Source organism: Dicentrarchus labrax, unplaced genomic scaffold (assembly GCF_905237075.1).
Source record: "Dicentrarchus labrax unplaced genomic scaffold, dlabrax2021, whole genome shotgun sequence".
In the NCBI taxonomy this organism is placed as follows: domain Eukaryota; kingdom Metazoa; phylum Chordata; class Actinopteri; family Moronidae; genus Dicentrarchus; species Dicentrarchus labrax.
In genome coordinates, this window is record NW_026136717.1 from 2,691,647 (window position 1) to 2,714,070 (window position 22,424).

General features: G+C 40.9%; 1 protein-coding gene across 3 annotated transcripts in view; it reads left to right on the forward strand.

Moving 5' to 3' along the window:
• The window catches only part of focad (focadhesin), a 44,900-nt gene that overhangs the window by 16,878 nt on the left and 5,598 nt on the right, over window positions 1-22,424 (forward strand). For all 3 annotated transcript variants that reach the window (XM_051428527.1, XM_051428526.1, XM_051428525.1), the window contains 28 exons: window positions 1,357-1,458; window positions 1,730-1,955; window positions 2,712-2,921; window positions 3,085-3,172; window positions 6,177-6,370; window positions 6,464-6,724; window positions 9,275-9,379; window positions 9,525-9,626; window positions 9,713-9,840; window positions 10,491-10,617; window positions 10,699-10,833; window positions 12,278-12,328; window positions 12,913-12,996; window positions 13,230-13,365; window positions 13,947-14,135; window positions 14,441-14,562; window positions 14,658-14,750; window positions 15,582-15,670; window positions 17,132-17,173; window positions 17,305-17,413; window positions 17,675-17,791; window positions 18,428-18,666; window positions 18,776-18,865; window positions 19,345-19,492; window positions 19,691-19,810; window positions 20,146-20,268; window positions 20,702-20,779; window positions 21,491-21,562. In XM_051428527.1, the coding sequence (XP_051284487.1) occupies window positions 1,357-1,458; window positions 1,730-1,955; window positions 2,712-2,921; window positions 3,085-3,172; window positions 6,177-6,370; window positions 6,464-6,724; window positions 9,275-9,379; window positions 9,525-9,626; window positions 9,713-9,840; window positions 10,491-10,617; window positions 10,699-10,833; window positions 12,278-12,328; window positions 12,913-12,996; window positions 13,230-13,365; window positions 13,947-14,135; window positions 14,441-14,562; window positions 14,658-14,750; window positions 15,582-15,670; window positions 17,132-17,173; window positions 17,305-17,413; window positions 17,675-17,791; window positions 18,428-18,666; window positions 18,776-18,865; window positions 19,345-19,492; window positions 19,691-19,810; window positions 20,146-20,268; window positions 20,702-20,779; window positions 21,491-21,562 (3,580 nt within the window). The remainder of the gene's footprint in view (window positions 1-1,356; window positions 1,459-1,729; window positions 1,956-2,711; window positions 2,922-3,084; window positions 3,173-6,176; window positions 6,371-6,463; window positions 6,725-9,274; window positions 9,380-9,524; window positions 9,627-9,712; window positions 9,841-10,490; window positions 10,618-10,698; window positions 10,834-12,277; window positions 12,329-12,912; window positions 12,997-13,229; window positions 13,366-13,946; window positions 14,136-14,440; window positions 14,563-14,657; window positions 14,751-15,581; window positions 15,671-17,131; window positions 17,174-17,304; window positions 17,414-17,674; window positions 17,792-18,427; window positions 18,667-18,775; window positions 18,866-19,344; window positions 19,493-19,690; window positions 19,811-20,145; window positions 20,269-20,701; window positions 20,780-21,490; window positions 21,563-22,424) is intronic.

A 22,424-nucleotide genomic window follows, 5' to 3' on the forward strand; every position in this document is an offset into this window, starting at 1 on the left:
GCCGATTAATCAGGCTGACCGAAGCCTGTGCTCACAATGTCAGTGCTGCCTCTTGTGAGTTTTGGGAAGATGGTGAAAAAGTTAGTCTGGAGTCCTGTCCTATAACTCTCATGCATCCTGCTGTAAACATTTGTGTAAATTCTCTTAGTCATCATCTTTTCTCCCATCCTAAATGACAGTAGATCTAATCTAAAAGCATTACTGGCTAGCATTATGTATAGAATAATGCAGCTGAATTTCCCCTGACATACTGTACTGTCACGTCCTGAAATCTAAAGCATATTTTATTTATTAATAAAAAAGATCCTAGTGTTGCAGTGCTGCTGTCCTTAATGACTTCTGAGTGGCTCTAAGCTCAGACACTGAGGTTAACCACAAAATGCACAGATTCACGAAACTCCATTGTACAAAACATTCATGTAGGCTAGCAGCTGCTCGTTTGTTTAGCCGGTGCTAACCGTCGCTTTCACAGCCTGAGTGGACAACCTACTCTGCCACCTGAGCCACAGCCTACTCCTGGTGGTCCCATAACTTGATGTCCAATGATATCTCTTAGGATACAAAAAGGAATTTGCAAACCAAACAGGAAGTAGCCTGTGGTAAAAGTTAGCGAGGTCCAGAGCTAGGGGACCTCAGTGGCAGCTCTGGCGGTGACTTTCCTTTGACTTTTTCTCTTGCTCCTCCAGCAGTTTTTCCCATATATCTGCTTTAATATGTTGCTGTGGCTCAGGTGGGAGAGAAGGTTTTCTATTGAACAGGGTTGGCGGTTCAATCCCCACCTCCTCCTGTCCACATTTCGAAGTGTCCTTGGGTAAGACACTGATCCCCAGTTTGCTGTCCAGCCACTGGGGATGCACGAGTCAGTGCATTCCTAATTGCCGGTCCCAAACCCAGATAAATGGTTTCGTCAGTAAGGGCATCCAGAGTAAAAAGCCTATGCCAAATAAATATGCGGATACAGATGATACGCTGCAGCGACCCTTACAGGGAGCAAGCTGAAAAGCAAAAGAACATCAACTTAAATATCTACTGGTTACACTATACCTTCTACAATATTTCATTACAAAATTATTGGTTGGATTGCCATTCATGTTGGTACAGATACTCATGGTCCCCAGGCGATGCCACAATGAGGTTTACAGTTTGGATCTTACGTGAAATGACAATTATTGAAAGGATCACTATGACATTTGCTGCAGAGACTCATGTTCCCCACAAGATGATTTGTAATTACTTTGGAGATGCTTTTCATCTAGCAAATAAGTATGCGCCACATGCATGAGATTAAAATCAGAACTGTGAGACTAGCTTCTGTGATGTGAATGTGGCCTTTTGCTCCTTCCCGTTGTTTTGCAGGAGCAGCCCTCATCCATACATCACGGCCCTGGAGAACCGAGTGGACTGCTGGCCGGCTCTGCTGCTGGAGATTGATGACTTCATCCAGCAGGCTGCCGACAGGTTAGCATGGCCGCGACGGAGGCCTTGAACCCTCCCATCCAATCACTTCCCTCCTTCACTGCACGAATTTCATAGCCATCTGTGAAGAGCAGCCCATGCCAAACAACTCATCACTGCCACTGTCAGCTGTTATTATGCAGCATTGACAAACACATAGACACACACCACGGCCCATAACAATTAAGCGTGTACACATGTGTTCAAGTGGTAGACAGCATGATGTGGTGTCACTGGATTGTATTTTTGAAAGGTGTGTGTATGTTTACTGCAGGAACGAACCAGCCTACATCACCATGCTGGCCCCCTTCCTGCGCTACCTGTACTGTGAACCTCAGAGGCAACCCCAGCATGCTCTCCTGCGACACAGTCTCCTCAGAGCGCTGCTGCCCGTCCGTCCAGGAGCCGGATCACACCTCCAGAAGAAGGACCAGAGAGGGACGTCCCCAGTGTCTGACAGCCTCCTGCACTGCCTCTGTCAGCTGGTGCCACACATGCAGGTGAAACACTGGTGTTCAGTGCGTTTAGGCAATTTAATATCTTTGACTTGTGCTGTTACACTGTATGTGGTACCACTTATAAAACAGTTTTCACCACCGCAACCTTTTTAATATTTCATTTAATGTGTTTTTTTTGATAATCATAAAAGATCTGTGCTCCCCTTAAAGCCTCATTAGCTAGGTTTACATGTAGCCTAATATTCTGATTATAATCAGTTTAAAAGTCGAAACAGATTAAAAATGCTCCATATAAACACGTCAAACAGAGTAACCAGGCCCAAACCGATTGAAGTTTCAACTGGTTTCAGAGGGTTAGTTTAAACCTTTTCATAAACTTATTTTTTTTAATTCTACCATGTAAACATTTAACTTCATTCTGTTCTGGCTGCATGGGGAGGTACATTTTCAAAGAAAATGTCAGCGCCCAAGATGAACTTGAACTCAAAGTCCTGAACATTATTGGAAAAAATAACGACCTGTTCAAACAAGTGCACAAAAAATTGACAAAGCCGGGATACACTGCTCAACAGATTGAAAACCGCTGGAAAACTTTGAAGACCACTTATTAAAAGGCTAAACCTCAAATCTCCGACCCCATTTACAAACGCATGGGCAAATTCATCACTTTTTGACACTTCACACAGCTGCTGAATTTATGTCTCAACAATATGTTGTGAGTGAAAGTATGGTCTATTACTTGTTGGGGGAACAAATCAAAGCATTCAGAGGTGATGGTGTTGTCCTCTGTGCTGACAGGTGGACTGCGTGGAGGCGTTGCTGGAGCTGTGTGGATTCGCGGACGCTCTGCTTCAGGGTCTCGTCCCGGCCTCTGAGAAGCGTTGGAGGACCGAGAGCGTCGGGCTGCTCCTGCAGCTGCTCTGTGCCTGCCAGCGCTGCCTCCAGCTGAATGGAGACTGTCGGCCTCTTCTCAGCTTAATACAGCAGCTTCTTCCTGCCTGCCAACAGGTGATCTAATAACATTTTAGATTGTTTTCTCTTAACTGGATTACTCTGCACAAACTCGCCATTTTTGCCATTATGACCTCATTATCAACATGAACACACACCACAGTAGATTGTGTGTATTGTCATTATCTGTGCTGTGTCTAACCTTTGTTGTTATATACAGGAGCTTCCATTGGACGAGCTGTTGATGGGCGTGGCCCTGCTCCTGCTAGAGGCCCCTGCAGGTCAGCAGAGTGGCCTGCTCAGTCTGGGTAAATACCCTCTATAATAAATGGGGTCTAGTATTGGGCAGATGAGGGTGAGACATCCAGTACCAGTACCGCAAAGTCTTATGAGTTAGTTAGTTGTCACTACATATCCCATAATCTGGGGGACTGGGTTGTATTAGGACTATTGTTATATATTGTATGAGATTTCAAAAATAAAGTCAAAATATTTAAAGAAAAAAGGGGCAGTGTTATGATGATAAATTCAAAATTACAGTAATGAGTATTTGGAGATGTTTGTTTTAATAGTCCAGTGATAGTAAACAGGTGATCGGCATTATGACGTGTGAGTCTGTGACAGGACATGTTTTGAAGCCATGGCGTAAACAGTTTGTAACTTGGAAATGAATGACATTTAGTTTTTGAACTATAAGGAGCATTTTACTTTTTCCTGTTTTTAAATCTTTGATTTTATTCTCATAATACCATCACTTTCTTTTGTAATATGTAGACTATAACCTCATATAATTACTACTTTATTCTCTTATTATCACTTTTCTCAAGGAATTATCCATCCTCTAACAGTGAACAGCAGTATGTAGCTTCTCTTTTTTGATAAACCAACACATTTTGTTATATTTCCACCTAAAGGTTGTATATTTAAAATTCACTAGCCACTGGATGTCACACTAGAGCCCAGGCATCCAAAACAAAATAAATCCTTAATGATTAAAACAACAGTCACTCTACTCAGCTGCACACAGAGCAGACCAGCTATGGAAACAAACCACAGAGAGGCTGCGATACAACACAGGCTAACCACTATATCTTTTGAAGTCCAAATCAAATGATTCAAGGGAAACCAAAGACTCTCATCTTTAAAAACCCCACCCATGTCTCTCCAAATTGTCTCATTTACAGTATTTTATCTATAATTGTTTTAGTAATGACTATCATACCCATGTGCATAAGAAACCCTGATATGAAACTCATTATAGGCTATTATATCAGTGTTGTTATGGCTGCACCACATGCATGTTTTAATACAGCAGATCTACATGAAAAATGTAATTTTACACACCATTAGCAAGCTGTCAGAGCCCAGAGGAAAAATATGTTTTTTTAATTCCTAAAAGAACCTGAAAAGTATATACACACACACACACACACACACCATGAATACACATCAAGAGAATTAAAAAACTTGTGAAAAGGATGAAGCACTTTGTAAAGCAAATAGTTCTCTGTCCTCCTGTGTAGCTTCAAAAAGAAATATTAGGTACTTAACGCTGCACTAATTAATGTTATTATACTTGCAATGTCTATGACTATATGTTATGTGAGAGGTGTTGCTCATAGTGACAAACCCACTGAGATTATCACCAACTCTGTAGTTCCATCTGTCTATGCCATTCTTGTCCACGCCATATCTCAGGAACACCTCGAGGGAAGTTCTACAAACTTGGCACAAACGTCCATTTGGACTCGAGGATGGACTGATCTGATTTTGGTGGTCAAAAGTCAAAGGTCAAGGTCACTGTGACATCACAAAACACATCTTTAGCCATTACTTAACCCTTTGAATAAAAATGGTCCGCTACTGCCTACATTGGTATTTTTGCTTATTGGAATGTAATTTCTTTCAGTACCTTGAAATTATTCATATCCCTAAAATCTGTACAACCTAAGCTGAAAGGTTATATAAGTCAATAAATCATAATAGTTGATACAATTTTTGAAAGTGAGTCATAAATAAATCTAAAAAATGATCTGTTTTTTCTTCTTCTATTTAATTTTATTAAATAAAAACAAGAAACAGTGATTCAAATATTTTTAAATATAGAAACATGAACAAAATATTTCTTGATGCTTCATAAGTTATTTGAATTCAGTATATTTTTTAGTTTTTGAGATATGCAATTTTTTTTTTTTTTTTTTAAATGCAATTTTTTTTTCTGAATGTGGAGCCTGCAGACAACACTGCACTGAGCTAATGGTTATCCTGTGAGTTTCACCTGCAGCTCATAGAGGGGCTTCACATCGAGAAATGCCAGGAGAAAGCAAAAGCAGCACATTTAGTAAAGCTATACTCTTCGAGAATCCATCTTTACATTTACAATCAAGCACATGTGTGATGTATATGCACTGGAATCATACCATCAATATAGTGATAACTTCCATTTAGCCAAAAAATACACTTAATTAATTACTTATTATACACTTATTTACTTATTGTAGTTATATAATTCTTTCAAAGTCTTCACCACATGTATTATATGAATCTGGATAGACATGGATCAACTCCAACTTGACTGGTTGGTGGAGGCATATGACAGCAGTGCAGTAATTCTAGTTGATCTCAGTAATTTCCCAGATAGGAACTGTAATTTCATACAGAGGTTCCTGGAAACGACTATACAGTTTGCTACTACTCTTATAAGCTTGAAAATGTGTTCAATGTCCATTGAATGAATTCTTCTTGATTGTAAAACTTGAGAGTTTTAGTTATCTGAACATGCAAAAATGTTACATTTGTCTACAGAGAGGCGTGAATGCAAAATAAGGTTTCCAGTAATAAATCATATCTAGGTTTAAGTGGATCTATGGCTGGGGTGACTACCAAATCACTTCCTGGTTCCTTCTTCATTGCATTAGTGCTTATGTGTACTGTCTCATAGCGTTGTCTCTATTTTTTCTATAATTAGTGCCAGAACACATAGTTTTTCCATCTTCTAGGAAATCATTTAGAAATCACAAGACCTGCAAAATAAAGTTTTAGCATGCATCATTGCATTAAAAGATGTAAATAAAGTGTGATTATAAAGTGTGATACATTATAAATCACAATTAAAGCTACCATAATCCTTCCTTGCTATATAGTTTCCCCTGATGCCATGTTTAAGTCCCCCTCTGTTGCTCCTTTAAATCTTCTTTTAATTCTTTTTTTTCTCCTTCTTTCTCCCACTTTACAACCTAATGTGTCCATATGGATTCTTTAACCTTCATGGGATTTTTGTCTTATTCTCCTCCCCCTCCATCTCTCTCACAGCACTGAGTTTAGTCCCTGAGCAGGCCGAGCTGTGTCCGTGGTTGAGCCCAGTCCTGGTTCTACCTGTGCTGCAGCTCCTGTCCTGCTCGGGCCTTACTGAAGCGCTGACTGACCGGCGGACACACAGCCTCAACCAAGACTTGGCCCACAGCCTGCTCCGCAGCATCAGCAAAGAGACGGATAAACCCAGACAGGTATTTGTTCATTAATTGTTACAACATACAATTTAGCAAGTAACAGATAAACGTTTTGTGATTTCATTTCTTTATCCCTCTCCTTTTAATCAGCCTGGTCCACCGTTGGCACTTCCTCTCAGTCCCTGGTACGACAAGCTCAGCGTGACTCTGTCCGTACTGCGGAAATTGGCAAAAGATCCAGCAGCCGCAGCTGATTGGCTGCTGTCCGTCACCTCCGCCCTGACGTCCAGCCAGCACCAGCTCCGCTCTCACACCCTCATTGTGACCCATCTCATCATCACGGGTCAGGAAGACGTCTGCCAGCTGGCTCTGAAGGCGAGCCAGGCCGTCGCTGCAGCCGACCCCTGCCAGGTACATAATCCACAAGGCTTAGATCAACACACAGAGAGGCCTAGTTAAAGCACTTTTCTCTCAAGTTTTTAAAAAATTACTTGAATGTTTGAATAAGGTGCTTAGTTAAAACTGAAATATGCACATTTCACCTCAAGGCAAAACAAGTAATGCGAGTCCAGACAGTTTTTTTTTCTCCTGCCAAAAACTCACCTGGAAAAACAAGAATTTTGTGTCCTCCTCAGAAGAATATTCATGGATATTTATTGAGGGATGGAACTAGTCATACTCACCACTGTGCTGCTCTCACTTGTCTTTATAACACTGTAATCATTTACAGTTTCTTCCACTTTTTTGGTTTTGTTTTTGCTGTTAAGCTACACTTCACAAACATATGAGACTTCCTGCAGATTTCTTACATTGAAAGCCTTCCGTTTCTGTGGGTTGACTCATAGCAACCTGTACAGTCCATCTTATCCACACTTGCCATTTTAGTGGCCTTTTTTCATGACAGCCCCCCTCATAGGCCCACCTACAATGCTCAGATTGGTCAGCTATTTGTACAGCCTAGGTAAACAGCTGTCAGTGGGCATAACATTAGACCTATTAGAACCACCCATATTGTCTTTGTGACTTTATTTTCATGGCAGTCTGTATGGGTTGGAACCTTGAATTATTATGTCATTTACAATATGTTATTTTTTACACCTTTTGGACATGATGTGTCATTGGCATTGGCTTTGAAATCCATTCCCTACCCAGCTGAAGACAGGTAGGGTACCTGTCTGCTGGATTTCCTGCAACTGTATAAAGAGAGAGATTTAATCTGACAGACCTCCGTCTGACCCTCTGGGACTGTAAATGGAGTCACTAGCTCCTGAAGATGATGTGAAAGATCACGTGGTGCTATAGGATCCTCATTACTCGGGCTCGTTAGACACCTCAGAGTATTCCCCTGATTGTCTAATTGCTCCCAGAGTGCCACTTGTGCTGGTCGTTTGATGCATTGGTAGAAGGTTATTGGCGTATTTGAATCCATTGTATTTCCCTCCTCGCAGTATCACATCACCTCACATCTGCCTGCTTACCATAACAAACAGTTGAAGCTCCTTGAAGGCTTGCAGCTTTGTTGCAAGAGATGAGGCAAACAAGAAAACATTGTGTGTAGATGATTTATCTATATCTATTTAATATGATTTATTGGAGTAGTGTTCTATTGATTTGAAGTTTGTGGTTAAGCAACAGAGCTTTAAGGGCTTCAACTTGAAGGAAAACCTCCATTCTCCCCTTCTCTTCCCATGAAGCAGGTGAAGTGGTTGCTATGCAACGGCCAAGGTGCAGGGCCGCAGTAAGTGCTTTATGTTAATTAAAGGCTGTTACACTGCAGTGCTGTTGACTACATGCGTCCAAGGACCCTGACTGGTTCCTATTTTTGACCTCAGCAGTAAAGGGAATGATAAACTGTTAACCCTGCATTGTCCTTCATTCTACTCTAACTTGTATCCATGAGGCTTTAATTGAGCAGTGTGGATTAGAGTGGAAATGAGCTCAGACGTCCATGACCGTGGGTCAGACCATGAGGAGACTGGCAGCCTATAACCTGGAGTGGTTCATGTGTACGTCTGGATACTGTCACCACAGCTCTCCCTGCTGGGGTTCTGTGCATATGTACAGGTTTGGTTATGGTTCTGTTCAGGACAAGTAACTGGTCCCTGAGGCTTGAAGCATACCAAACTTATATTTTACTAGGATACAGTAGTCAAATAATTTAAACCTACAATAACTGATTGCAGCAGAAACAAGCTGTTAACATGACATTGATGTATTAGCACCTTATAAAGTTGATACTGCAAACATGTTAGCAAACTGTTTCTTATTTTCACATCCAGCAGTTATGGAGCAACATTAGCATATATTTAGAGTTATGTTTTATGTGATTTAATCGAATCACTGTGTTCACAGCTAACTGTGTCCGTCTGTGGTTGAGGACTGTAAAACCTAAACAGTGAGCTAAAAGAGGCACGTTTGTCTGGTCTATTATTGATGCCTATTATTACAATTATAATGACACAATGGCAGAAATCACACTGAACTACTACACTTTTAATAGAAACGCAGCATTTAATGTCCAGCTGAATCAGATTGTCATTATGTGTCATAATGAGAACACTCAAAACAAAGGTGCGCCTGTACAAAAAGCCCCAAGATGAGTTTCTGTCTGTTTGGAACATTGCAGTGTTTCCATACATCACTGCTCCAGCGTTTGATCCTGGGTCTCTGCAGGGACAGCACATGTTTTTCTGTGCCTCACCCACAGCTTATTGTCACCCATCCTTCCCACAACATCTGTACAATATCTCTGCCTGAAAACCATCTCATAGTGACTCCTAACAGGCGAGGACACCTCTGGAGCTCTCTTAAATATCTGCACACATTCTAGTCTTAGAAGCAGTACCAAAAATGCGTCACTGTGAGAATCTTTGAACTCATTTCTTCCTCTGAGATGCTTGATAATTATGGTCCCTTGTTTCACTTGGGTGTTCTTTCATTCAAACTCATGTGTGTCTGCAGGTCCCCTCCCTGATTCCTGTTCTGTTGTTCAAACTGGGGAAGGAGAAGAATCCAGGCCTGGCTCATGCTGTGTTGAACTGCCTGCCAAACCTCGGGACTCACAAGGTACTGAGCACCTCTGGCCTCTACTCCGTTTATACCCTGAACATATAAAACTCTGTATGTGGAGAGAACTCGGGTAGAATATGCTGAAAGCTCATTTCAGATTATCTAAGCCATTAACACACACCTTTGTGCTTTAATGTTCCAGCTCTGTGTCCCCATGGTGCTGCAGACTATCCACATGCTGGCCAGCACCCCCAAGCTGAGAGCAGTGGCAATGCGCCTCATGACTGCTCTTTGGAAGAAACAGGTCTGTAATAATAAATGGACAATAGAATAATAATATAAATATACTCCTTAATATTTGTAACAACTGACTCTCTTCCTTCCTGTAAGGATCGAATCTACCCGGAGCTGCAGCGTCTGCTGGGCCAGCAGGACAGTCGGGTGGTGGTGGGGAGGGACACCCAGTGGGAACAGATCCTGGCCAGGGCGGCCTGCCTCAGGGACATCTGCAGAGAGAGGTCAGACCACCACACCGTGGACGTAGTAAAACGTTTTTTGAGAGATGCATGTAATGAGGATTGGACTGATTGAATACGATGGGTACTGACAAAGAATTGAGTGAAAGGAAATCATCCGTCTGATGTTTGTTCTTTGGTCATTTCTGTACATGTGCACACTGCACTGTTCTGGTGTGTTCAGTGGCACCTGTAGTTATTTGACTCATTTGGAAAAAAATGCACATGTACATGTTTTGTGTGTTTAAACACACATTTTGTTTAGAAAAGTTCTGAAAAATTTAAAACCTCATTGTGCAATGAACAAAGAGATAGAAATAGAGATAATGATTTGTCTTATTGTTTTCTACCTCTGTTGCCTATATGAGATAAAAATGTATATATATTGTACATTTTATTGTTGGCCCAGTTTAATATTCAACAAAGTATTTGTAGCAGGGGGTCCCTGCTCCGGCTCTTAGCTACAGGGTCCTTGGCCTGAAAAACGCAGAAGACCCCTCATTTAGAAGATTGTCATATATCATGTAAAATAGAATTACCTTTTTGTGTGTGTGTGTGTGTGTGTGTCTGTGTGTGTGTCTGTGTGTGTGTGTGTGTGTGTGTCTTGTGTGTGTCTGTGTGTGTCTGTGTGTGTGTGTGTGTGTGTCTCTCAGGCCTTACCAGCACGGAGGTGACATGTTAGCTGCGATCACACTCACTTTCAACCAGTGCACCAGACCAGACATGGCAACCCCCGCTGCTCTGGCTCTGCAAGGACTACAGGAGCTGTGCCGGGCAGAGGTCTCACACACACAAACACGTAGCCAATGTTTACATGTAAAGTAAACGTAGCCACAGAGTTTTACAAGGCTTGTTTTGCAGGTAGTGGACATCATCTCAACGTGGAGGAGTCTGGGGCCCCAGCTGAGCTGTGACTCTCGGCCACTGATGGTCAAAGCCACAGCTGAACTTCTGGCTCTGGTTCCCCAGCTCACTGTCAAGTCAGAGGAGTACGAGGTATCTGATCCGCTTTAGGAAAGCCTCTGTTTGATGCACTGTTGGAGCTTTGTCATAATGTTTTTGTGTCTTCCTGTCTGTTTCTAACTTTGGCTCCCCCTAGTGGTAGCATCAAAAATATATTAAATAATTCCACAACAATCGAAAACGTATGCCTTCAAAACAATTTGAACAATAAAGAGAATCTACACATTGTGGCCATTTCTGTGCCTGCCTCTGAATAAAGGTGGATGAGCTTGGCTTCTTAAGCCAATTATCATACAGGGAGCCATGCAGCCACAGGACATGTTGCGACATACCCCAACATACATAAATTAGCTGACTATGCAGCTACGGTTAAATATTCATATGTAGCCAGCTATCTTTACATGCCAATTCGCCTACTTTTGATTGATTACGACAAGTTTATGTATTTATTCTACAAGTTTGTAATTTGAAAATGCAGGATATAATACCATTTAAGCCTCTGTTCGCAGCTATAATCAAGATGTGGTTAGCCTAGCTTAGCATGAAGACTGGAAGCAGTGGGAAGCAGCTAGCTTGGCTCTGTCCAAAGTTCAAAAATACACCTACAAACAGCTCTAAAGCTCACTGAATAACATGCTATAATTTTAATATTTTATATTTTAACAACACCTCCTGGATCTATTTGAGATTACACGCTCTTTTGTGTTTCTGTGGACAGAATCTATTCATATGTTAACAGGGCCTTTATTGGACTGTATTTATCAAAGGCAAACTCAGTATAGAAAGAAATAAGTTAAAACATGTTCATCTTTGAGCTTTAGTGGTGTTGGAAGGTGTGTTTTTAAAGTTTGGACAGAGCAAGGCTAACTGTTTTCCCCTGCTTCAAGTCTTTATGCTAAGCTAGGCTAACCACAGCCTGATTACAGCTCTGTTAATTATTTATCTACTTTTTGATTTTTTCTCATCTCAACTTGACCATCTCACTTTTAAAAAAAAAAAGCATATTTCCACAAATGTTGAACTGTTTCTGTAAAGCGTGGAGCTGGAAGAACAGGGTGGGTGCTATAACACAAGTCGATGTATCTCTGACTGATGGTTTCACTACACAGTGGTGCACTCATTTGGCTGTCTTGTTCAGTGTGAATCTAGGACTACTGAAAAGTGCAAACAGAAATGATATATGAGAAACTAACAGGAATGAAAGCTCCCTAGCTTCTAATTTTGATAATCTCTGTTAAAAGAAAATTAGTTAGAAATCCTTCCGCTAGTGATGAGCACTGGGGGGCTGAAACTCATTTTATCAATGGCTAAATGGAATAACAGCTTATCTTTGGTGAGCCTTTAAAATATATATATGTTGTTACATATTAATATGATATCAGACTTTTCAGACAGCCACAATTTGTAGCAGGATTTTCTGAAACGTGAAAGTTACTGCTGTTGCTTTCAAAAAATATTTTTATCTCTGTTTTTCCAGAAACTAAAAGACGAGGTGGTCAGCTTTCTTTGGAATTATGCTGTGAGCAAGGTCTGTGTACTGAAGATATCTGCACGCTGTGTGTGTGTGTGTGTGTGTGTGTGTGTGTGTGTGTGTGTGTGTGTGTGTGTGTGTGTGTGTGTGTGTGTGTGTGTGTGTGTGTGTGTGTGTGTGTGTGTGTGTGTGTGTGTGTGAATTGCAGAATTGCCAAAGCTTTAATGTATAATTTGAAATACTTTCTGTTATACTACTGACTGATAAAACTTTGCTGGTGCTGCTAATTGTTTCTCAAATATCACCTATAAATTAGACAGAATGAAATAAAATGTCAGATGACTAACTGACAGACAATTAACTTCAGAGGGTTAGAGAAAGCATCTGCTGAACTGAACACCCAGCACACTCTTGAAGCTGCACTTATAGTTATTTCTATTTCAACAATGGATCAATTGACTATAGCTTTTGAGTGTTTTTGTAAGTCAGTGTTTTGCTTTTATGACCCCAAAAGTCTGCTCAAAATTCCGTCATCTGTGTAAAAACAACCTTTACATATCCTACAGTGTGCTTATATGTCAAATGTTGACTCAGCAATGCATGTATAAAACTCAAAAGTAACTGTGTGTTTGCTGTAACAGGATCCAGAGGTGGCCAGCTGTGGCTACAGGGCTTTGGCAGATTTTCCTGAAGAGGTCCACACAGTAAATCTCCTTCCTGAGGCAGTAAGTCCTGCTGCACTCTTCTAACAGTTTTTACTTTTACGTGTACATTGAACAGTATTTTCTCCACATACAACTTTATTTTATTAGCTGATTTCCTCGCAAGAATTTCCACATTATATGATAAAGGAGATTTAATATTATATCTTCAGTGTTACAATAAAAGTAAAGCATAATTTACTGCCTTAATGTGTCCTTCTCTTGTCTGTTTTTATCTTGCTCTGTCTGCTCTGTAGGCCAGACCAGTCACAAAGCTCCCTGAACATGAGGAGGACGAACAGGAGGAGAAAGAGGAAGAAGAGAAGGATCTCTCCGTCCCAGCCTCATCTTATGTGAAGCTGATGGCTCTCACCCCCACATCTGTTCTACCAGGTAAGTTACACTCATGTTGTGCTCAAAGGTCATGCTGCATTATGCTGCTATAGTGCTTCCAGCTAGGCCACGCACGCCATCAAACACAATTGACCCGCCCCTTTTTGCTCTGTGCTCCAATTACAGTTAAGCAAGCCTCGATCAGAACCTTGTTTCTGTACTTCGATACGTGCTTGGCTTGTCTATGTTGAAAAAACAAATTCTGCAACTCCCTCGCTTCAACCTCCCCTTCCAAGCACGAAGGAGAAACTTCTAAATACTAACAATTGATGTAAATTAGCTACCTAGCAAGTGTTTGGCTCTGTAGCAAAATGCAAGCTAACTGCTTAGCTAATTTACATGAACCATTAGTTAGCTAACTTTTGCTAACATCAGCTAACTTACTAGCTGATGTTAGTACTCTAAGTGCAAGAAGGGTCAGTTGGCAGTGTTCGTGGTGGGAAGCCAGTGAGGGATCATGTCAGAGGCTATTTTGGATTTGGGACAATAGGGTGAACCCTTGTACTGTTCATCATTATCATTCTGTCGTACCTTACACTCCTCCGTACAGACACTTATCTTGATGCTCTTTTTCTTCTCAGCATTTGAGCTCTTCCTAACCTCACTGGTTAAGCAGGAGATGAGCCAGATGCCTCGTGGGGTATACTTCTCTGCCCTGAGGGGGGGGAACCTGCGTTCAGACCAGGGAAAAACTGTAGCAGGAATTCCATCATTCATGCTGAAAACCTACGAGAAAAACAAGCAGCCTGGGCTGAAGCCTGGACTAGCAGGTAATTCTTCCCCTGGCTGTGTGAAGCTTAAGATGTTACATTTTTCATTATTGCATTGTAGAGATATTTGTGTTGGATTGCAATTTATTTTGCAGATGTTTATGCTATTGTGTCCACCATCAGCTGCTGTGCCCCCTTATATATTGGCCTCTGGCTCCAAGTGGCTAAAAAACAAATAAATTAAAGGGTTTCTTTACTATTTGCTCACAGACAGTGTGTTGCAAACTTTCTATAGTTGATGATTTTGTGTGTGTGTGTGTGTGTGTGTGTGTGTGTGTGTGTGTGTGTGTGTGTGTGTGTTGTAGCCGGACTACTGCTCTGTTATGAGCTGCCTGTGCAGACAGATCGTGATGGCAGACCAATCGATCGTTTCCTCGTAAGCCGCAGCCGCAGCTACCAGCAGGTTTTGGCAGCCCTCATTCATGAAGTACGTGTAAACCTGTTCTTTCTCTCCTCTCAGACTCCTCTTTGGTTTCAACAATTAATAACAAAACTCCCGCTTATTGTTTTTTTGATGTGCAGGTGAACATTCAGCCGTCTGAATGGCATCGTGCTCTCCTCCTGCCCCAGGCCTGGCGAGGCTTCATGAGCCGAGCTTTCCACGCTGTCCTACAGGTTTGTGCTTCTGGCAACTGATAGATTGATTACATATTAATTGAAGAATGGATTAGAACTGTATGTGGTTCTTGAAAGGAAATGTTCGTCAAGGAGAGAAGGTATATTAAAAAGCAGACTGGTTTCAATCTCAGAGGCAATGAAAAACAGATTAAGAGCCCCTGTTTCCATAATTGAAAATCTTATCATGACAGTCAACACTTGACAAGCCATAAACTGCTTTCACAGCAGGAATTACAAGATATCTATCTATGGAAGCCTGTGGCTTCCAATATTGAAATAAAATTAAATAACTGAATCAAATGTAAATTTAATTTTCAGTTTTTGTGTGCATGATGTATGACATCACATTAAGGAACCATTCCATACATTAATCATGAAGTCCTGGGTCTGAATATGGCCAGAGACCACTTATTGCATAATGTCCAGTTTGCTGTTATACATTTTCTGTTGTTTCTAAAAAAAAAAAAAAATTTATTTGAGTTAATTTCACATTCAATTTTGATCTTTTGTTTGTTGAGTTTTAATATTCATTTTGGCAGTATTTATGCATTTTATGCACAAAAATCTAAGTGTTTTTTTTTTGCACAGGCTCACATGAAAAGGCTCTGCTACACTAAATGGAACAGAACCTTAGTTAGTATCAATGCTAACACCTGTGTTTACCCTACTAATTCATAACAATATGGCTGATGTAAAAAAAGGTCTATAGTCATAATGTAATTTCAAGGTTTTTCCATTGTATTGGCCTTCAAAAACCCTTTTCTTGAGTTTGGCAGAATGATGCCCTGCGTGGTAAAGTTAACTCTGGTTTTCTGTGCGTGTCTTCAGGGTCGACGTGCTGATTTGGAGATACAGCAGAAACAAGGCAAAGAGAACCCACAGGAGCTACAGTACAAACAACACTGTGCCTGGCTGTGGTGAGAATCACTTAGACACATAAACTGCTACCTGTATGTCTACACACACACGCACTAAAATATTTTACTCATAAAGGGGTTCAGTGGTATCTAGTATGTGGTACCATTTTACAGGCTGTCAAAATAATGATACTTTTATTATTACTTTATTGATTCTTTTCTCTAAACTCAATTTTCAGGACATTGTAGCTCAAAATGAGCAAGCCTGATGGATGTGTATGTGAAAAAAATGTTACTAAATTAGTTTTTACATGGATATTTTCTAAAGCACCTAAGATATACATTAATTCAAGACAGGTAGCGACATTTCCTCAGCCAAGGCAGAGGCTCCAGAAACAACTGCGTAGGGTGGCTGCTGAATCCCAGTCTGCTGACCAGTGAAGAGCACGCTGCCCCAGACACCTCCACTTATCTAAAGTACTCAGACAAGATTGGCATTTTTTCTTGTCCATATTTGGCACATTGTCATGGCAACTTGGACCCAAACAAAAAACACAAATGCTCAGCCTTGCCGCACTATGGATCATAGAGATGTGAAACTTGCTGAATATGAATTTTCTGAAGGCATTCTGGGTTTTACATTTCAGTGACAAATTTAAATGACATTTAGAAATCCTCAGATGGAGCACAGATAAATAAAAAACAAAAAACATGGGAATGTAAAACAAAAACTATTTTTCTTTTTTTAGTTTTGTTGAAAATGCAAAGTTGCTTATATTTGCTCATGCAAGTTTATATGTCACACTGACCTGTTCATGTTTGCTAGCAGCTATGATTAGCTCCACTGTAGCACTTTGCTCATGTCCAAATTTTTCCTTGGTATACATTGTAGAATAGTTTAAACATATATATTATATATATCAGACAGTCAACACCCACTGAGCCCTTTAACATTGTAACCTTATGATTAAAGCTTAACTACAGATGTTTTTTCTAATCAGAGGATCTGCTGTAGGGCGGAAAGCAAGGAAAGGCCGAGTGAGTAGTTAAGGACGGGCAGGGAATGTGCTTAAATGTGCCCAAAAATAGAAATATCAAATATAGATAGATATAAAATAAAGTATTTGAAAAAAATTCTACTACCTTTTATAGGAGTAGCCCGTAACACGAAGCCCCCATCTCCCCCGGCATCATCATAATGCCAGTTTGGTAAACATTGCCTAACCCTAATATATATCGACACATTTATACAGACCATGATGGAAGTATCAGCAGGCAACAAATCTTAAAATACACACACATCTTAGCACATCAAACATCTGCTGCCAGGTGGAACCAGGTGACTGATGCAGCAGTCTGAGATGAAAGGAGAGAGTGTGTGTGTTTGTTCATACATCATTGCATTAGCAGAGGAAAGATCCTCCTTTTATGCAGCGATGACGTTGAAATCACTGTTTCTCTTTCATCCTTTCTTCCTCATCTTTATTTCTCTCTCCATCTTTTCCTTCTCAACCCTCTCAGGGCCAGAGATCAGCTGGCAGACGTCATCCAAGCTGCTACAAAGTGAGTCCCCTGCTTGTGATCACTACATTTAAACATCCACAGGAAACAACACAGCTGGTTACAAAGACAATGTATTGAGTTTGATCAGAGGTGTGATCACTGACCTGTGCTATGCTCCTGGTGTTCCTCAGGGACAGTCCTGTCATTCAGGGAAACTCCATCCTGGCTCTGAGCGGCCTTGCAGCCGTCCTTGCTAAATATGAGAGCAACCTGCCTGCTGATAGTGATGGCAGCCTCGGGGTAACACTTAATATTTGAACTCTGTGAGATTTACTATATAGTATCACTGTCATTGCAAAAGTTCAACTTTGGTTGCTCTTCATCAAAGTGATGTTAAGTTTATTGTGTAAATATAAATTATTTGAGTTATAATAAATCATCTAATTTAAAGTGATTTAATACAGTTATTATTAGATTATCATGATGAAGATCATGGTAGGATTACAAGTGTAGGGAATTACAGCTAATGTATAAAACTATAATCTTGATTGGTCACTGTAGGCCGGACCAGAGTTTGTGCCCACAGCCAGCTGGTTGGCTATGGTTCTCAACACCCTGCTCAGCATCAGCAGCAGCGGCTACAAGGCCAGAGGACAAGTCTTCCCATGGTTCCTACATGTAAGAATTTTTTTGCTTGATTTTTTTTTTTTTTTTTGTGTATTTGTCTGCCCATTATAGCAATGTCAAACATTTCACCTCTATCAAAACATTGCAGCTCTTGCGATTTGCATATTGCACTAGGCCATACTGCGATTTCGATTCATTGTGCAGCCCTACAGTACATCCATCAAATTACATTAAACACAAATGTGAAAACCTAAGCCAAACATATAGAGCTGAAACAGACTTTAATGCGTAAAGTCAGTGGCGTTCTTCTTTACAGCCAGTATGCCACCAAAAAGTTGTTTATATATATATATTTATATATATATATATATATATATATATAACATATTGATTTAACCTGTCCTTTAAGTTGCAGCCACATAATTTGCCCATTTGAGGAACTAGCTGACAGCATACATGGGCTTTACTGTATGTCCTTAATAAAATGGCTATTGAGTGAATGACTGTAATGAGCCTTCATCTTCTACAGTTGTCCTTGTTTCTTTGCTGCAAATGTCACAATACAGCAGCACCTCACTGCTCTGCTCACTGACTAACAATGTATGGGTTCATGGAACTTGAAATCAGCTGATGTGTCAGTCTATACAACCAATCAAACACAGCTGACCTCTCCTCCTTCCCTCCAAGCGCTCCTACTCAGGTGAGAACACAGCGAGTGCCATAGCCCGCTCCTGTGCCAGCCTGGCGTTGTCACTGTTGGTCCCGGTGCTGGTGGTGTGGCAGCGGGACGGCCTGGTCCAGGTCCTGTCGGCCCTGCAGGCCGGCCTGCCAGGTTCCCCCACAGCTGATGACTCCCAGGCTGTCCAGTTCCATTCTGGCCTTGCGCTAGGCATGGTGCTGTCCAGCCTGCACCACCAACGCCTCAGGTAGGGCCTTATGTCTGAGGTAATGCCTCAAACACACAGTGTAACCCATAATTTACTGTCGAGCTGGTGGTCTGTGGTTTCCAAATGTCTGTCTCTCTTTGTCATCCAGTGATGTCTCTGTTCAGAAGGACGCTGATCTCCTCCTCAGCTCTCTGGACGCTCTGGAAAGTTGCTCCTTCAACCCCAACCTGGAATACAAGTCAGTAGAAGTGTAGTGAATTTCTGGCATCACACTTTTATTTTGAAAGATAATTTCCATGTGCAGAATGAGTAATAAAGTTACAGAATGCAACTTCACAATAGAAGTTACTTTTCTTAAGTCCCGCCCATTTTGGTTCCACGTTCAAGTAACAGTTGATTAAGCATTAAATGTTTATGTAATTTGTTAGTTAGCTAGTTGGCTACCGTTTTGCCAACATTAGTTAATTTAATCTCATCATCTTCAAAATTTCAACATAGATTAGCTTAGCACATAGCATATCTAAGTACAGGAAAGAAGAAAGTTGACCGAGGTTGCTCAATTGTTATTGGAACACAGAACAAAAAGGGGCGGGACATAGGAAAGCTGGGTCAGTTAGCCTTGCAATGCCAGCTCTATTGGTCATGTGACCTCCGCCCTGCGCATTGGTACTTAGTTTTCTTCTTCCTGGCCTCTTCCTCCTCTGTCCTCTCCCTCAGAACTGGCTGTATGTTGGGTCTGGCTCTGGTGCTTGCAGCTCTCTGCAGTAGTGGACAGACAGACCACCATGTCCGTGTCACCCAAACACTGGACAAACTACTGTCTAACCTGCAGGACAGCAGTGGGCAGGGACGCATGCTGCAGGAGGTACGAACCACCTTGCGCAACACTAGTTTTACTTCTATACAGTTTTAGAGGTCTCCAAAATATTTGCTGGATTCTTTTGAGACATTTGCCCTGTCACGCTAACCCTAACATTAACCCTAACCCAAAAAATAACGGTTGGTAGAAAATGTTTTGTAATACTTGAACAGTATTTAAAGGAGGGGTTTTTCTTTTGTACAGGTCATGGCGTACTCTGTGGCGTGTGTGGGTGTCTCAGCCTTCAGCGGAGGCCTTATTGATGCTGCCAAGGCCGAGGAGGTCATGAACACTCTGCGCACCCTGACCGAGGAGAGCCAGCAGGTCAGCAGGAGAGTTTCTAGTCAGTGAAATTGTTTCAGGAGAAGTTAGCAGCTGCTTCATGCATCCTGATGTTACCACACTAACCTCTCAGAACATAAAAAGAATAAGACCTTGTTTAGCCATACTGATTTGAATTTTGATTTTTAAAAGCAGTTTTTATTCTTATCTTCTTACCCTTTCTAGACCAAGAAACTTTGAAGTCAATTTACAAACCGTGGTTTTCATGTTACTACAGAAAAGTTATTTTGTGTGTAAATTTGTACTGTACTGTACTGTACTGGCATTCTCTACAGTCTAACCCCAGTTTTCCATGCTTATGTATTGTTTATGTTCAGACTCCAGGCTTCTCCCTGGCTCTCGGGTTGGTAGTCCACGGCCTGTCAATGTCCGGCCACGGCAAAGCAGAGGACATCCATCCTCGTCTGCTGGCTGCTTGGATCAAGATCTTACTGGCTGAGGTACCACATCTACCTCTTCTCTCCTACTTATAGCTGTGTTAGACTATTTATGTCACATCTGCCTGACTTGTCAGCCTGAGCGTTCTGCCCAAACACCGGTAGACTCAATAACACAAAACCTGTTTTCTCTCGTATCCCTTTAAGACAAATCAGACTTAAACTGGTTAAAATTAAAATAAATGGAAGCTTTTTGTGTTATAACCTCTGTTAGGTTCATTGTTGGTTCAGATGAGCAAGTTCAACCACTTTTGGTCCATTATTGACATTATTGATTCTAACCCGGCCAGGACAGAATTGCAGGGTGACAGGAAGACAGACACACACTCTTACTTATTTGAAATGTATTTAAATATGAACAAGCCTTAACTTTTATGACACCAAGCAACTGTAACTGGGATGTGTGTTCAGTAAAGGAGTTGTTTTCGTGTTTCAGGGTTGTCCCACCATGCAGCGACTGGCTGCCGTCAACGGCCTGGTGGCTTTAGTCGGATCTGAGAGTTACCTGGTTCAGGTGAGAAATCCGCTCCTCTGCTGGGATCAGTTTCATCACTATGTTTAGAGATAGACAGGAATCATGGGGAGAGAAGAAAAGAGCCCTTTTTTTCATATTTTTTATTGGTGCAGAAATCAGAGATACATATGAGAAAACAAAGACAAACAAAGTAGAAACAAAGGACAAAAATGAAAATGACATATGTAAAGAAAATAATTTGTTTACTCAATGGCTGCTGCATCACTAGCACAACACACCTTAGCACACAATGAGAGAGGTGGACAGCCCACTATGGATTTTGTTGCTGCACTTTGAGCAAGGTGATGCAGAAACGGCTGCCACATATCAGAAAATGAATTAAGACCCATGTCCATTACGCAATATCAAACTTTATACTGTATGTAATGTACCAGTGAGCTCTGTTAACCAGGTATTGAACTGAGTATCTCAGTATCTCGTAGAGACAACCCACATCTCATCTCAATCTCCTACATGTCAGAGACCCACTTGAATATGTCACACCAAAAATAATAAATGTCCGAAAGAATGTGTGACGTTGGGCACCAGACATTATTTATTGATTTATTTTTTATTCTAAAATATCATGTGTTTGAGCCCGAAGATATGAGTGGATTACAGAGACCTGAACTGTGCTGCAAGAGCTCTTCATGCGTAGTGAGATGAGCGGTCACTGTTCTACTCATAACAAGAAGTTGTCCTGTGTTACAGCTAACCAGTGAGTCGGAGCTTTCCTCCCAGCAGCAGAGCAGGCTGAATGAGGTTATACGAGCCATCTCTCAGGTATGTAGACACATTTTAGTCTTAATAAAGTTTTTTCATTTGTGAAAATGTGACCTCCTTTCTGTATTATTATTATTACTAAGATGTCTCATGTAATGTCCATTACAGTTATACCTCATCACTGTACCAGTGTTTAAATATAATCTTTCAGTATATATTCCTGCTCCCCAGAGGAAGAACTTTTTCTTTCTAAAGCCTTTTTTTACACATTATTATCCTAGTTATACACTGGGAAATTTCAGGAACTGCTAGTGATTTTCACTGTTCACACATGCAGCTTTATTCAGGAACATTTCAGTCGTGCAGCTTTTTACACATGCCATGGTAATGCTGGAATAAATGGGGCAAGAGACAGTCCAGCAGAGGCCGTTAATGCACTTATGGATGCCCACCACCATGACACTCAACAGAAAAAGAAGAATAAAATGCACAAAGAGAAGAAAACAAACAAACAATACAAAAGATGATGTGCAGAACTTGACCTGGTAGATATATGAAAACAGGACAGTCATAATAAATGTAATAATAATAATAATGCAGTTTAAATGGGTGTTTCAGGAGGGATTTATTATGACACATTGGTTTTGTATTGTTTGTTTGGGATGATAATAATTTATGTATTTTTGATTTATAATATTAATAATAATAATAATAATAATGGAAACAGTAAAAACATCAACAATGATAATAATAGCAATATTAAACATAAGAATATGAATGATACATGTTGTAGAGAATCCACAGGCTGTCCTCTACTGCCACCCTCAGGACAACATTTTGGTACAGGGTAGCTAATGCTCAGATTGGAATCTTACACCAAATGTTTTGCTCTTTTGTTCATTGTGTTTTGGCTCTCTTTTGC